Source organism: Tachysurus fulvidraco, chromosome 23 (genome assembly GCF_022655615.1).
Source record: "Tachysurus fulvidraco isolate hzauxx_2018 chromosome 23, HZAU_PFXX_2.0, whole genome shotgun sequence".
NCBI classification, from domain to species: Eukaryota; Metazoa; Chordata; class Actinopteri; order Siluriformes; family Bagridae; genus Tachysurus; species Tachysurus fulvidraco.
In genome coordinates this window covers 18,390,773-18,405,037 of record NC_062540.1, presented here as the reverse complement: position 1 = coordinate 18,405,037, position 14,265 = coordinate 18,390,773, and the positions used below count along the sequence as shown (strand labels likewise).

The 14,265-nt window shown below is 43.6% G+C and overlaps 2 protein-coding genes and 1 non-coding gene across 3 annotated transcripts in view; 2 read left to right on the top strand and 1 right to left on the bottom strand.

Moving 5' to 3' along the window:
- Positions 1-439: 439 nt before the first annotated feature.
- On the bottom strand, positions 440-2,626 carry LOC113635254 (U4/U6 small nuclear ribonucleoprotein Prp3-like). Its single transcript, XM_047807010.1, has one exon. The coding sequence runs from the start codon at positions 2,241-2,243 to the stop codon at positions 591-593; it is 1,653 nt and encodes a 550-aa protein (XP_047662966.1). The 5' UTR covers positions 2,244-2,626; the 3' UTR covers positions 440-590.
- A 732-nt stretch (positions 2,627-3,358) lies between these two features.
- rnf41 (ring finger protein 41) overlaps positions 3,359-14,265 on the top strand; it is a 20,829-nt gene continuing 9,922 nt past the window's right edge. The window contains exons 1-2 of the mRNA XM_027134558.2: positions 3,359-3,517; positions 8,804-8,903. The gene's annotated coding sequence lies outside the window, so the exon portion shown is untranslated. The remainder of the gene's footprint in view (positions 3,518-8,803; positions 8,904-14,265) is intronic.
- Positions 9,171-9,329, top strand: LOC113635276. Its single transcript, XR_003438789.1, has one exon. It is a non-coding gene; the product is annotated as a U1 spliceosomal RNA (small nuclear RNA).

The window sequence follows — 14,265 nt, the reverse complement described above, 5'->3', positions numbered from 1 at the left end:
TGGCATCTTTTCTTTAAATGTCCAAAATCCTCATGATGCAGAATCCATCTGGAGCTGGTTCATACAATAATAATGATGATGATGATGATGATGATGATGAAGATGATTAATAATAATAATAATTTAGTAGTTTAATCAGTGTGTGCAGTCGGTAATAGCAGTGGTTCACATCTAAAGACACCAGCATCTGCATAATCACACATCTGTCTAATAAACAAAGGCTAGGAATTAAAAACAAATGTACAGTTTTGGCTGTAAAGGATTCTTATGTCCGTGGAACGACGAAACCAAGGCAGCCGTCTTCGACATTCTGTAGAAGTCCCAGGAGAAAAGCGTCCATGCACTAGATTCCCAAACGTCCTGCTATGATCACAAGAACCCAATATCCAAGAGTAGCAGCAGTGCAGATTATCACACACACACACACACACACACACACACACACACACACACACACACACACACACACACACACACACACACCACTGTCAGTGTGAAGCTTGTTAGATTCCGTCCAGTTCACTTCTCTCCTATAACAAGGCTGCCTGTGTCACTCGGACTACGTTACACACACTCGCTCTCCCTGTCTCTCAGTCATCGGCCGTCTCCAGCACGCTCTCGCTCAAAGCCAAATCCCAGTAGTGCTCTGAGCCATGCTTCTTGAAGTGTTCACGTGCCATGTTCTCTGTGGGACACTGCTTGAACTTCATGTCCCCGAAGCTGCGCTCCATCGCTGTACCCTCCCAGACAAGCGAACACTTGTTTGGCTTCTTCGATCCCTTGTCGTCCGAGCCATCAGGGTCATCTCTCTTAGAGCTAGGCTCCTCCCATTTGATCCTGTTCAGCATCAGCCTCTTAAACTTCTTCTGGGATTTGGGTCCTCCTTCCACCACCACAATGTTGACGTCTTTGTGCAGCACCACGGTGCCGGTCAGATACAGCTGATTAGCGTTGGCTTCCACTTTAAACTTCTTCGATGGGCTGCGCAGGTTTCGGATCCTATAGACAGCGATGTGAACGCCATGACTCAGATCTTCCTTAAGCTTCTTCACCTTCTTCTCTTTCCTTTGCTTTGCTGTCAGTTTGCGTGCTGCGTTTGCCTCCTCGTGGGCTTTTTGTCTCTTGGCCATTTGTGCTCGGACATCTGCCTCAACTTTGGTAGGATCCTGTACGGCTTCTGTACCCAGCACTCGCATCAGATCAGAGATCCGTACTTTTGGTTCTGGTGGAAGCATGAGGCCGAGTCTGACCTTCTCCTGCACCTCCTTCTGACCCTCACGCCGCATCTGCCTCCTCAGCTTCTTCTGCTCCTTCTTTGTCAAGTACATGCCCAGAGTCACCGGCTTGTCCGTATCCACTGGAGGAGCCATTTGTGCAGGATGTTCCACCAGATTGGTGATTCCATGGAAGTCCGAGATATCAAACACAGCCTGAGGTGAGAATTCTACGTTGTTGGGCAGAATGAAGGAGTCCCACCACTCCATGGAAGGCACGTCACCTTCACCGAGCTCCTTCTTAGGGGCGATCAGAGCCAGCTTGATAGACGCCTGGATGCCCATCTTTTTGGTTGCCTGCGCAATCTCCATCTGTAACCTCTCTAACTGAGCCTTGGTGCGTATCCGCTGGCCTATTTTCTCAAAGCGACCCCTTTCGTGGAACCCGAACCCCTTCTTTTGTCTTTGAGGCTGCGGAATGGCTAACCTGGTGTCGAAGTAAGACGCAGACTCGAGGTCATTGCTGGGCTTTTTCTTCAGCTGCTGCTTAAACTGCTTTCGCTTCACTGCTCTGATATTAGCTTTCAGAGTCGGTATGCGGTGTGTGAGCTTCACCTCCTTCCCGCTGGCGTCGACGGTTCTCCCAAGCTCATCCAGAATGAGTGGCGTGGGCTTCGTGATCTCACAGGGCTCCACTTTGGGTGGTGCGATGCCCATAGCATGCAGGTTAGCGAGTGCCACAAGATCATGTGGTCCAGCACTAGGTACAGCTCCCAGGATGCCCGGCTTCATGGCTAGAGTGGACTGAATCTTGGCCTGGAGCTCAGAGGCTTTGCGTGCCTTCTCAATGGCATCGTTCATGAAGCTGGCAGCCTGTGAGGGGGAAATAGACTGACCTGGGCCTGGAGCAGGAGGCTGGAGAGAGTGCATACCAGGTGTTGATGACTGGGGGGTAGGTAGGGGCAGTCTGGGCTGCGTGATACTAAGCAGCTTCTTCGTCTCTTCAATCTGGCGTGTGGCTGCTTCCATGATCTGCTTTATCTTCGAGAGTCACAAACTACTTCCTTGTGTTAACACACTTGGCCAATAAATCTGATTCTGATTCTGATTCCACCTGTCAGTGGATCACCAGCTTCCTGACAGGCAGGAAACAACAGGTGGGACTGGGAGATGTCACCTCCGGCATTCGGCCAATCAGCACAGGCGCTCCACAGGGATGTGTCCTCTCCACACTTCTATTTCCCCCTCTACACTAATGACTGCACTTCAAGTGACCCAAATGTTAAACTCCTGAAATTTGCAGATGATACCACGCTCATCGGTCTCATCCAAGATGCCGATGAGTCTGCATACTTGCAGGAGGTGGAGCGGCTTGGTGCTACGGTGCAGTCAGAACAGTTTAGAGCTAAACACGCTCAAAACTGTGGAGATGATAGTGATAATGATGATGATGATTGATAATAAAAATAATAATAATAATAATAATAATAATAATAATGTTGATGGTGATAATAATGATGTTACACACTACTGCTGCTTTATATTGCACAAAAAGCATAATGCACAATATTGTTATTTGCACTCCCACACTTTATGTACATAACTGATCGTTCATATTCTATATTCATATTTTATATTTATATTGTATCTTATCGTCTGCATTGTTTTCTTGTGTAGTTTGTATAGTATTGTTTTATTTATGTCTGTAATTTTGAGAGTCACAAACTGCTGGAACCAAATTCCTTGTGTGTGTCAACACTTGGCCAATAAATCTGATTCTGATTCGGATGATGATTCGGATGATGATGATGATGATGATGATGATGATGATGATACAGAATATTCTAAATTTATTATGCAGGCCTGTCTTGTTCTATAATGCGTTTATAATAAAAGTCTTACTAAGTCATCAGTATCACTACAGTTTATTATTTATAATTTGAGTTAATTATTTGGCTTAATTATTTAATAACACAGACTTTGACATCTTACACTCCTACTACACTTTCCTTCCACCGCTCTCAAGGTCCTCTGTGGTTCAATCTCAAATCGCTCCTTACTCACTTATTCTAGTGCCCTACACTCGTTCGTGTACAGGAGCGGATACGCACTACTTAGTGCACGAGGTAGGTTAATGCAGGTAATTTGGAACGGACCCTGTGGGAGGAGCTTATAAGTGACACACGGATTGCCTTTTTTTTTTTTGCTAAGGAAGAGGAAGGTGTTGTTTTCCAGATCCTGTAGAAAATAAGAAAAAATCGCAGTAAACTCATCGAATCGCGGAAGGATACGGGTACTGAAAGGTATTGGTTTAAATGATGTTGTGAAAATGCTTTGTTTATCAGCTGTTTTCTCCCATGCGTTAGCTGCTTAGCTGACATTTTCCCCATTCTTTTACAATACAGGATTAAAAAAACAGTTCATTTTTAACTTCACATCGATCACTTGCATATTATTATTATTATTATTATTATTATTATTATTATTATTATTATTAGACGCACAACAATCCGTCGGCTTCTTAGCCGTTCTAACACGATAGCCTGTCGAGAAATTTCTGCCCACCCGTATTCCGACAATCCCCTCTTCCTGTATTTTGATCGGCTTACTCGTGAGTCGTTCTTCTCATCCAGCCAATCGTCTTGAGAGAGTCTTATACAACTTACCAATCATTGTAAAGGAGGCGGGACCTATACGAGTACGGGTAGGAAGAACAGAACGTCTTCTGATGACGTAAATTCATCGAACTAGCCAAAGATAAAGCTAAAGTCTACAGGTTTCCATGTACGTGAATTATTATATTTTCGGCTATGAATTAAAAAAAATAAAGCCGAAATATATTCCAGAGACAAATATCACCTGTTATAAATGTTAGATATTTATATTAGTTGGTGTTATCTGTAGCTAGCTCGCTAGTCACGTGATTACTGAACATAAAAGTAGCAATAAAGCGACTTTTATATATTTATGCTGTTTATTAGGAATATTTTTTTACCTCACGACACGATTATTATATGTATATTTATATGTTTTAGGTCTTTTGTGAATTCTTCCGGTTTAAATAAGGGGTTTAAACTGAGACACAACGCCACTGAGTCTGACAACATGTTTTGGTTTTGTTTTTGCTTCCTTAAAGAAATAACAGTTCACATTTTTAATATTAAATAAAAGTACACGTAATGTTGAAAATGATGTAGATTAACATCATAAATAATAGTTTAAATCCGTTTATAATAATGTGTCTCAGTTTGGACTCCTATTGTATGTTTGTATGTAGATCGAGTTCCTGTCAGTCATTTTTTAGACACGCCCCCAAATACATAGGAATGGCAAATATGTAAATTTGCATCATAACCTGGCTTATAATTCTAATTCCATAGTGACTTACAATTTTATTTTGTTTTTATACAACTGAGCAATTGCGCGTTAAGGGCCTTGTTCAGGGGCCCAGCAGTGGCAGCTCCGTGGATGTGGGATTTAAACCCATGACCTTCCGATTGGACTTCCCGACACCTTAACCACAAGGCTATCACATGCCCAAAAATATTTCCAGCATCTTACCAGACACCCCTTATCCAGCGTGACTTACAATTTATCTCATTTTTATACAACTGAGCAATTGCGGGTTAAGGGTCTTGCACAGGGGCAGCTTGGTAGACATGGGATTCAAACCCATGACCTTCTGATCAATAGTCCAACACCTTAAATACTGATCTACCTCAAGTGCCCAAGTGTGCTTGGAAGTCAAGTCACGTTATGATTTATGATTTTAAAAAAAACAACCCAAAAACATTTATGATAACTTTTATTCCCTGTACGGTATTCCCTAATGTCAGCAGCCTCTTTTAGCATGATCGTTTCTGCCACAGCGCAGGTGTTGACCCGGGTTCAATTTCCCCAGATCCCAAACGGATCAACGGAGCGCTGGACTAACAATTCAGACACACTTGGCCAATAAATCTGATTCTGAAATTGAGGCCCCACCTCACACCTTGCAGGACAAAAAGGATCCGCTGCTAATGGCTTGGTGCTAGATACCACAGCAACCCATCAGAGAGGTCTTGTGGAGTCCAGGACTAATGTCCGTGTGGTTTTTCTTCGGGGTATCTGTTTTTCTCCCAACACTCAAGTGTGAACGTGTCTGATCATCACGTCCTCCTGTGGACCTACAACCCACGATTTGTCACTATACAAATAAATTTCTATAAATTTCTAAAAAAATAAAGCGCTCATTTGTATATCGCAGGCTTAAGCCCGTTGTGGTGATTTAGTACGGTAGATCTCAAAAGGGTTACATGTGTTCGCTAAATGTTCATTTGTTTAAAAAAATGTTAAAATCTTGTTTTGATAAATAGCTAATTTTTGGCCATTTGCTTAAATAGCTAATTTAAAAATGCTTAAATAGCTTAATTAAACTTAAATAATTGTAGTAATAAATAATTTAAAATTGCTCAAATAAGCTTAAGTGGCTAATTTTGGCAAATTACTGTGGTATAATAGGAATAAAACATGGCCTGTCTGTCTGTCAATTTAGCTGTCTATCTGTCGAGTGGTGTGTCTGTCTGTCTCTAGCTGTCTGTCAGTCAGTCAGGGTTTCTGTCTGTCTTTCTGTAACAATACATTATCGTTTCTATAGAAACAAGCATCTAGTAGACCGATACTCGGTGGATTGCGCCACATAAACAGATTAACATCGTTTTCTGTGTGAAGTTTGGATTTTATGCCTCTGTTTACAGCTGCTGTAACGCGTGATGTAAGAGGAATATAGCCGAGGTCGGCAAATCGCTGTGATGTAAGAGGAATAAACCTTAACATTGTTCTGGTTAAATAAGAAAAGCGAGAAATAATTAGATTCTATTAAAAGTTTGTTTCTAATTGTATTATGTAGATTTCTTCATTTTTGCTAATTTGTGTAGAAGTTAGCAAGCGTTAAAGCTGTACATGCTGTTCTGTATTCCTGCATTTATCAGCCCTAAATATTTATCGCTGTTTATCCGCGCAGGAAGCTGGCTCTGTGCTTTTGTTGTTAGTGCACTGATGGTCTGGAAGAGAAAAGATAATTGCTTCGTGCATCTCCGTCTTTCCAAAAGGCTGAGGTTGACTATCAATAATTTATCCCCGAGCGCTAACAGCGTGTACCGCTCTGCATTAGGACTGCCGGCCGCGATCAATCACTCTGCGGATCGTAACGCTGTTTTACTCGGGGCTGATTCTGATGGACGCAGTACAGCCGGCTGCACCGAGCTTAAAGATGAAATGGCATTTAAATGGTGTTGTGTGGTGAGAAGCGCATTCTGAGCAGGCCTCGCTGAAATCAGGTCACACGACCCCCCACCCCCCTCTCGCACAAACCTCAAACAGCCGGGAAGATCCACACAAAAAGCCACGGGGGGCTTTAAGAGCAGAAGAATAATCACTGAACAGATTTATAGCTGCTCGGGTTCCGGAGCTCAAATCCCAGCGCTGGTTTCTCCTGCAGTTCACTTTTTTTCCCAGAGTGATGGGATTCTCTCGAATTCCCAGGATCATTACCTTGTGTATTATTGCACACTTAAAATGTTCTGGCAGGAAGGAGAAGTGTGGGGGTTTTCTTCAAAAGATTTTTTTTTACATTAGAAAAATTATTACTTAACGTGTACATTCTTAATATGCCCCTCTGTCTGTGCCCCTCTGTCTGTGCCTCGCTGTCTGTCTGTCTGTCTGTCTGCACCCCGCTGTCTGTCTGCGCCCCGCTGTCTGTCTGTACCTGTCTGTGTCTCGCTGTCTGTCTGTACCTGTCTGTGTCTCGCTGTTTGTCTGTACCTGTCTGTGCCTCGCTGTCTGTCTGTGCCTAGCTGTTTGTCTGTGCCTGTCTGTGCCTCGCTGTTTGTCTGTACCTGTCTGTGCCTCGCTGTTTGTCTGTGCCTGTCTGTGCCTCGCTGTTTGTCTGTGCCTGTCTGTGCCTCGCTATTTGTCTGTACCTGTCTGTGCTTCGTTGTTTGTCTGTACCTGTCTGTGCCTCATTGTTTGTCTGTGCCTAGCTGTTTGTCTGTACCTGTCTGTGCCTCGCTGTTTGTCTGTACCTGTCTGTGTCCCTTGTCTGTCTGTACCTGTCTGTGCCTCGCTGTTTGTCTGTGCCTTGCTGTTTGTCTGTACCTGTCTGTGTCTTTTGTCTGTCTGTACCTGTCTGTGCCTCGCTGTTTGTATGTACCCGTCTGTGTCCCTTGTCTGTCTGTACCTGTCTGTGCCTCGCTGTTTGTCTGTACCTGTCTGTGTCCCTTGTCTGTCTGTACCTGTCTGTGCCTCGCTGTTTGTCTGTATCTGTCTGTGCCTGTCTGTGCCTCGCTGTCTGTCTGTACCCATCTGTGTCCCTTGTCTGTCTGTACCTGTCTGTGCCTCGCTGTTTGTCTGTATCTGTCTGTGCCTGTCTGTGCCTCGCTGTCTGTCTGTACGCGTCTGTGTCCCTTGTCTGTCTGTACCTGTCTGTGCCTCGCAGTTTGTCTGTATCTGTCTGTCTCTCGCTGTTTGTTTGTACCCGTCTGTCTCTCGCTGTTTGTCTGTGCCTGTCTGTGTCTCTTGTTTGTCTCAGTTCTGGAGCTGTTTCTATTCAGTAGGATAAAGTGAAGTGTGCGAGTGTGGAGTGTCTAATTTTTACTGAACTGTATAAGATCAGACTTTCTTCTTTCTTTCTTCTCTTTTCACTTCACATCCTTGTCTCCCTAAGATCCTGTTTACACTCAGTCTCCACCGTCGAGAGCCCATTAGGTCATTCGTGCTATAAGTGCTCTTTTATTTCATTCGCCTTGCGTGAGCGATTACGATCTGTATCGCTGGAGAAACAGCAGTAATGGCTGCGTAAGTGAAATCGAGAGATTGGAGAAGCAGGACATGTCTCTGTCACTCCAGTTCTTACAATCTTAATCAGAACAAGTACATTAGTCCTGCTACGTTACTATGAGCTGAGAGTGATGATGGTGATGATGATGGTGATGAATAATTGTTCGCTTTGTGGTTTCTGTCGATTGTTATAAACGCCTTCAATCTAAATGTTAATTATTAGTGGCATTTAAAATAATGACAGTAATTCTGCAGTCGACTTTTCGCAGCAGTGGGAACCTCGAACTCTGGTGAGGATTACGTTAAAGTTCCTGAGAAGGAATTCTGTCCTTTTATTTGGTTTTGTATGCAGGTTAAATCTGGAAGCAATTTTCAATTAGGAATTTCAATGAGGAAAAACAAATGTCTTTTTAAACATTTAAATAATATAATAATAATAATAACAATAATAATAATAATAATAATAATACAAAATAAATAAATGTTCCCGGAAAGCGCTATTTTATTTATTTATTTATTTATTTATTTATTTATTTATTTATTTATTTATTTATTTATATAAACCGACGTAAATCTGTACATTAAAAATACATGTTTGGGGGGGGGGGCATCACATCACTAAAGATGACCAGAATTCAGAAAGTTCAAGGTTTATTTTTTATTTATTTATTTATTTTTAAAAAGTTGCTTTAATGCTCCATCTGGCTGAACATGGTGTTTTTTTATGCCTTTAATGGACAGTAATGGAGGTTTTGTGTTGTGTTTTTCCTCAGAGAGGCGTGATGAGGTTTCCGTAGGAGGACTCACTCACTCACTCACCGCATCTGACCCTGAGGAAGACCGAGCAGCAGGAAAACATGAGGCTTTAGTGAGGTACGACTGTTTTTTTTTTATTCCCTCCTCTTCGTGTCGCGAGTTCGAGTCAGCCGTGTGGTCCCAGTGTTATCGTGTACGTGTTTTGAGAAATGACTCATCTAGCGCTGAAAGCCTTATCCTGTCTCTGCTTGTTTTATGTCCACAAATCTCCAGACGTTTCGTACGTAAGGGTTCGTTTGTTGTGGAACGATGTGAAATTCAATGGAAATGTTGTTTCTGTTGTAATCACTGCGTACTTCAGTGTGGTCTTGCAGAATCTTATGGATAATTACCTGGCAGGGGCAATACCATGATCAAGGAGGTGGTTTGCCCAAAGCGAGGCTCAGCCATTGCACTCGGGCTGTGCTGACCTTTGCGAATTCCCCAAATGTGGGAATCTCGACTGCATAATTTCTGATAGTAAATCACTGCCATCGCGCTCTCCCCTGTTTTGTTTTGGGGGCAGTCATGGCCTAAATTTTAGAGAGTCTGACTCTTAAACCAAAGTTTGTGGGTTCGAGTCTCAGGCCGGCCACAGCTGAGGTGCCCCTGAGCAAGGCACTGAATCTCCCCCAATTGCTCACCAGGCGCCGCAGCATAAATGGTTGCCCACTGCTCCGGGTGCGTGTTCACTGTGTGTTCACTGCTGTGGGGTGTGGGGTGTGGGGGGTGTGGGGTGTGGGGGGGGGGGGTGTTGCGGGGGTGTGGAGGAACTAATGATCTGGGATTTTATTTATTTATTTTTTTGACAGCTTGTTTTGAAAAAGTGATGCAACTTTAACTATGCTAATTAACTGCTAGGAAGAATTTAGCAATTTGTGGTTTATAGTCATCGTAGATTACTGGAATGTTGATTAGATATATACCCCTTTTCCACCAAAAAGAACCGGGTGCTGGTTCAGTGCTAGTGCTGGTGCTGGTTCAAAGTGGCGAACCTTTTAAGAACCGGTTTGCCTTTCCATCGGTTAGAGAGCCATCACAGAGCTGAGTCTGACGTCACTGTATACGTGTCAGGTTTCCCAGCAACATGCGCGCAGCAGCCGCAAACACAACAACAACAATGGCGGATGTTGTTTTACTGTTAATGCTCACAGTTTTGTGAACCTACATTAACATTCAAACGCGGCGAATCCAACATGTACGTGCGGCTCCGTGTAATCTGTATAAACGGAGGTTGTAATCGAGAAAGTACATAACGTTATTTTATCATTAACACAGAAAAAAGTTAGCCTAAGCATGTAGCTACCTACTATCATGTGTGCTGATAATGTATCATATTGCGGTAAAGTAAAAGTGTATTAAACATTAGTATACTTAAGGTACATTATCAAATGTGCTAACAGTAGCCCCGCCCACAGGTGCTAACAGTAGCTCTGCCTACAGCTCCTGACGCAAGCGGTTCTTAAGTCTAGACCAGCAACGTTTTGGTGCTACTTAAGAACCACTTTTCCTGGTTCATAGCCGATGCCTTGTGGGTCGAAAAAGAGAGAACTGGTTCTAAATTAGGCTCCGAAACAGCACTCAAACTGCCTCGGTGGAAAAGGGGCATAAGAGACCCAAACCCTGTTACAGACATGACAATGCCACTGTGCACAAAGCACAGAACTCCATGAAGTCATGGTGTGTGGAAGGACACAGTGGAAGAACTCTAGGGACACGACCCCACTGGACATCTTTAAGATGAACTGGAACGCTGCTTGATGCTTGACGACCCAGATGTCTATCAGTTCCTGACATCGTTAATGCTCTTATCTCCACAGCCGACCTTCAACATCTTCTTTGCAGGTTAAAGGTTATTCGAGCAAAAAGGGGGTAAAATCTAAAGGGATGTTTAACACGATCACGTGTGTGTGTGTGTGTGTGTGTGAGACGGTCATGATGGTTCACGTGCCCTGCCTTTTGTAGCTTGGACTTTCTGCAGTTCTGTGATTTTTATAATGTTGCTGTAAACAGGATGACGCTGACGCTCAGCGAAGAGGAGTACGGCTATGTACGGCTCGCGTCGTGTCCTTTTCAGACTCCGTATGAGCTGCTTCAACACGTGTCTGCTGGGAATCTCATAATTCATTAAAAGCTTGTTTGTCGAATCAGAGGAGCACTCCGGTCCGATCCGGTCCGATCCTCATCGTGCTGCCGACGGAGTCGTATTTCTGACGTCTCTAAAGATTCTCTGGATAAATGAGCACGATGCTGGATGTCCTTAAAGCCTTGCGGTTGTAAAAGCTTTCTGGCCGTGCTGATGGTGCTGATGTCACCGATTCATACAGATAATGACTGGATTAGTCCTGGCTGAACATCCCGACACGCAGCTATTTAAATAGGCGAAACAAAGGGAGCGAGGATTTCCTGACGGATGAGGTGATTTTCACAGTTTTTCTCCCACAATACAGCGAGATTTATTTTTTTCTCTCCCTTCTTTGCATTCGCACTTTCACGTGTGTTTATTTCCCCAGACACACTTTCTGTGGGGAGGGGGGGGGGGTGTGTGCAATTTAATAAGTGCTCATATTCCTGAATGAAATTCTGAGAGAAAACATGAGCTAAATTTAGGAAATAATGACACGGTGTGTGGCGTCTGCATTATTCACGCTCGCTCGCTTGTGTGTTTGGCAGATGGGATTTACAGGTGAGTCAGAAACGAAGCTGATGGTGAAACGTGTGGAGGAAGAACACAAAGATCCGCTCTGGATGTTTATACGAAGAGTCGCTTGTTTCTTATTTGTACTTCTGCTTCCGGTTCACTTCTGAAGTGAACTTTTATTTTCCCAGAACCTCAAAGTACAAAGTCAACAAGACTCAACATCAGGGCCAAGCTGAGCTACTGTTCTATACTCTCTGTGTCTCTCTGTGTCTCTCTGTGTCTCTCTGTCTCTCTCTGTCTCTCTCCGTCTCTCCCTCTCTCTCTGTATGTCTCTCTGTGTCTCTCTCTCTCTCTCTCTCTCTCTCTCTCTCTCTCTCTCTCTCTTTCTCTCTGTGTCTCTCTCTGTCTCTCTCTCTCTGTCTCTCTGTGTGTGTGTGTGTGTCTCTCTCTCCTCTCTGTCTCTCTCTGTCTCTCTCTCTCTCTCTGTATGTCTCTCTGTCTCTCTCTGTCTCTCTCTCTCTCTGTTTCTCTGTCTCTCTGTGTCTCTCTCTCCTCTCTCTGTCTCTCTCTCTGTCTGTCTCTCTCTCCCTCTCTGTCTGTCTCTCTCTTTGTGTCTCTCTGTGTCTCTCTCTCTCTCTCTCTCTCTCTCTCTCTCTCTCTCTCTCTCTCTCTCCCTGTATGTCTCTCTATTCATCCAGTTACTCAATTACCCATCTATCCGTCCATCCGTTTGTCCGTCAGTCTGTTCTTCTAGACCTTTGTCCAACCGTTTGTTTGTTTTTTTTCCCCCCTACCTGTCTGTCCATCCATTTATACACTCGTCCATCCGTTCGTTTGTCCATCTGTCAGTCTGCCTAGCTGCTTGTTCACCTATTCATCCATCCGTTTATGCATTTATCCATCTGTTTTTAATAAATACAGACCTCCGTCCATCCATTCGTTTATTCCTCTACCTGTCTTTAAAATGCATTTATACATCCGTCCATCCATCTATCAATCCATCCATCCTCTTATCTGTTGACGTTGATTTATAGAGCAGGTTTAAATTCAGCTTCCACTGACCAAAGTTCTGTACAAAGCACAAGTAAAACTACGACACAATAAAATGACCTCTCTGACAATTAGTGTAAAAGAACAAAGGTGTAAAAGGTTAAGAGGATGGGAAAGCCAACGAATAATAGGTGTTCTGTCCATCTCTTAATCTCTCCGTGCGTTCATCTATTTATCCGCCTTACCACCTATCGATTCACTTATACATCCATCGGTCCATCTCTTACTCTAGACATCTGTCCATCCGTTTGTTTATTTGTCTATCCTTCAGGCTGTTCGGCCAGCTGTTCACCTATTTCTCCATCTAACCACTCATCCATCCATCCATCTATCTGTTCTTCTAGATCAGGGGTGTCAAACTCTGGCCCGCGGGCCAATTATGTGTAATTCTATTTGGCCCGCGAGATCATATCAGATGTACGTTACAGCTGGCAAACCGCATGCTCCGCTAATACTACAAATCCCAGAATGCCTTGCGACTGTATTGACGCGTAGTCACGAACAGCAAGCGCCCCTCATTCTCTGGTAACAGTCGTTAACAACCATGTTACAGTCACATCGGGTAAGTTAATTCCACCCTCCACAAAAATGTCCAGACGAAAGATGGACAATAGGAGCTTTCAAGACAGGAGGGAGGCAGATTATCTGTTCACGGATATAAAGGACAGACCTGTTTGTCTTGTGTGCTAACGGAGCTAACGTGTCTGTAACGAAAGGATATAACATAAGAAGAGACCATGTAACGAAGCATTATGAGAAGTATAAGGACCTAGACGTAAAGCAGAAGCTCCAGAAGGTGGAGGAGATGAAAAAAAGTCTGGTTTCCCTTCAGACTATGTTCATGAAAGCTAAATCAAAAAGTGAAGCTGCTGTAAAGGCTGTAAAGCTTTATTGTGGCGGCAGAGACGGCAAAATCTGCCCTTTAACGAGGGAGAGTTTGTCAAAAAGTGTAGGGTCAAAGGTTGTGACATGAACACCACTGATGTGTCCTTTATTTCTAATTGAATTTATTATGTGTCTGTAATAACAAGCTCCGGTTGTTCCAAATCCTGTGTTTAAGCAAAGGTAAAGTTTGTGTTTATATGAAAAAGGTTGAACATTACAGATCATTACATAAATATTCAGTTTGGCCCACTGTGAGTTTGACTCCCCTGGTCTAGAGCTCTGTCCATCCCTTTGTTTATTCCTCTACCTGTCTGTCTGTCTGTCTATCTGTCTGTCTGTCTGTTTACACATTTATCTGCCCAATTAGCCATCCATATGTTTATCCATCAATCTTTTCATTTATCCATCCACTCGTCTTTGTCTGTTCATTCATTCGTTTCTCCATCTAACCATCCTTATAAATTCAGATTAGTTTTGGAGACAGACTTGTACAGACGAATGTCATTTCAGCTTTATTACAGATGGATGCAGCCTCTGAAATATAACCTGCACTGTGACACTAACGCTGGCGCTGCTTTATCGAGTGCTCCAGTGTGCAGAACAATGGTCACACATCAGTAGTGCAGAACATCCGTAATCTCATCCTAGGCAGCGCTTCTATACACTCTCTCTCTCTCTCTCTCTCTCTCTCTCTCTCTCTCTCTCTCTCTCTCTCTCTCTCTCTCTCTCATACACACTCACACTCACTCAATCACTCAATCACTCACTCACTCACTCACTCACACACACACACACACACACCCACTCACTCACTCTCTCTCTCACACTCTCTCTCTCTCTCATACACACTCACACTCACTCAAT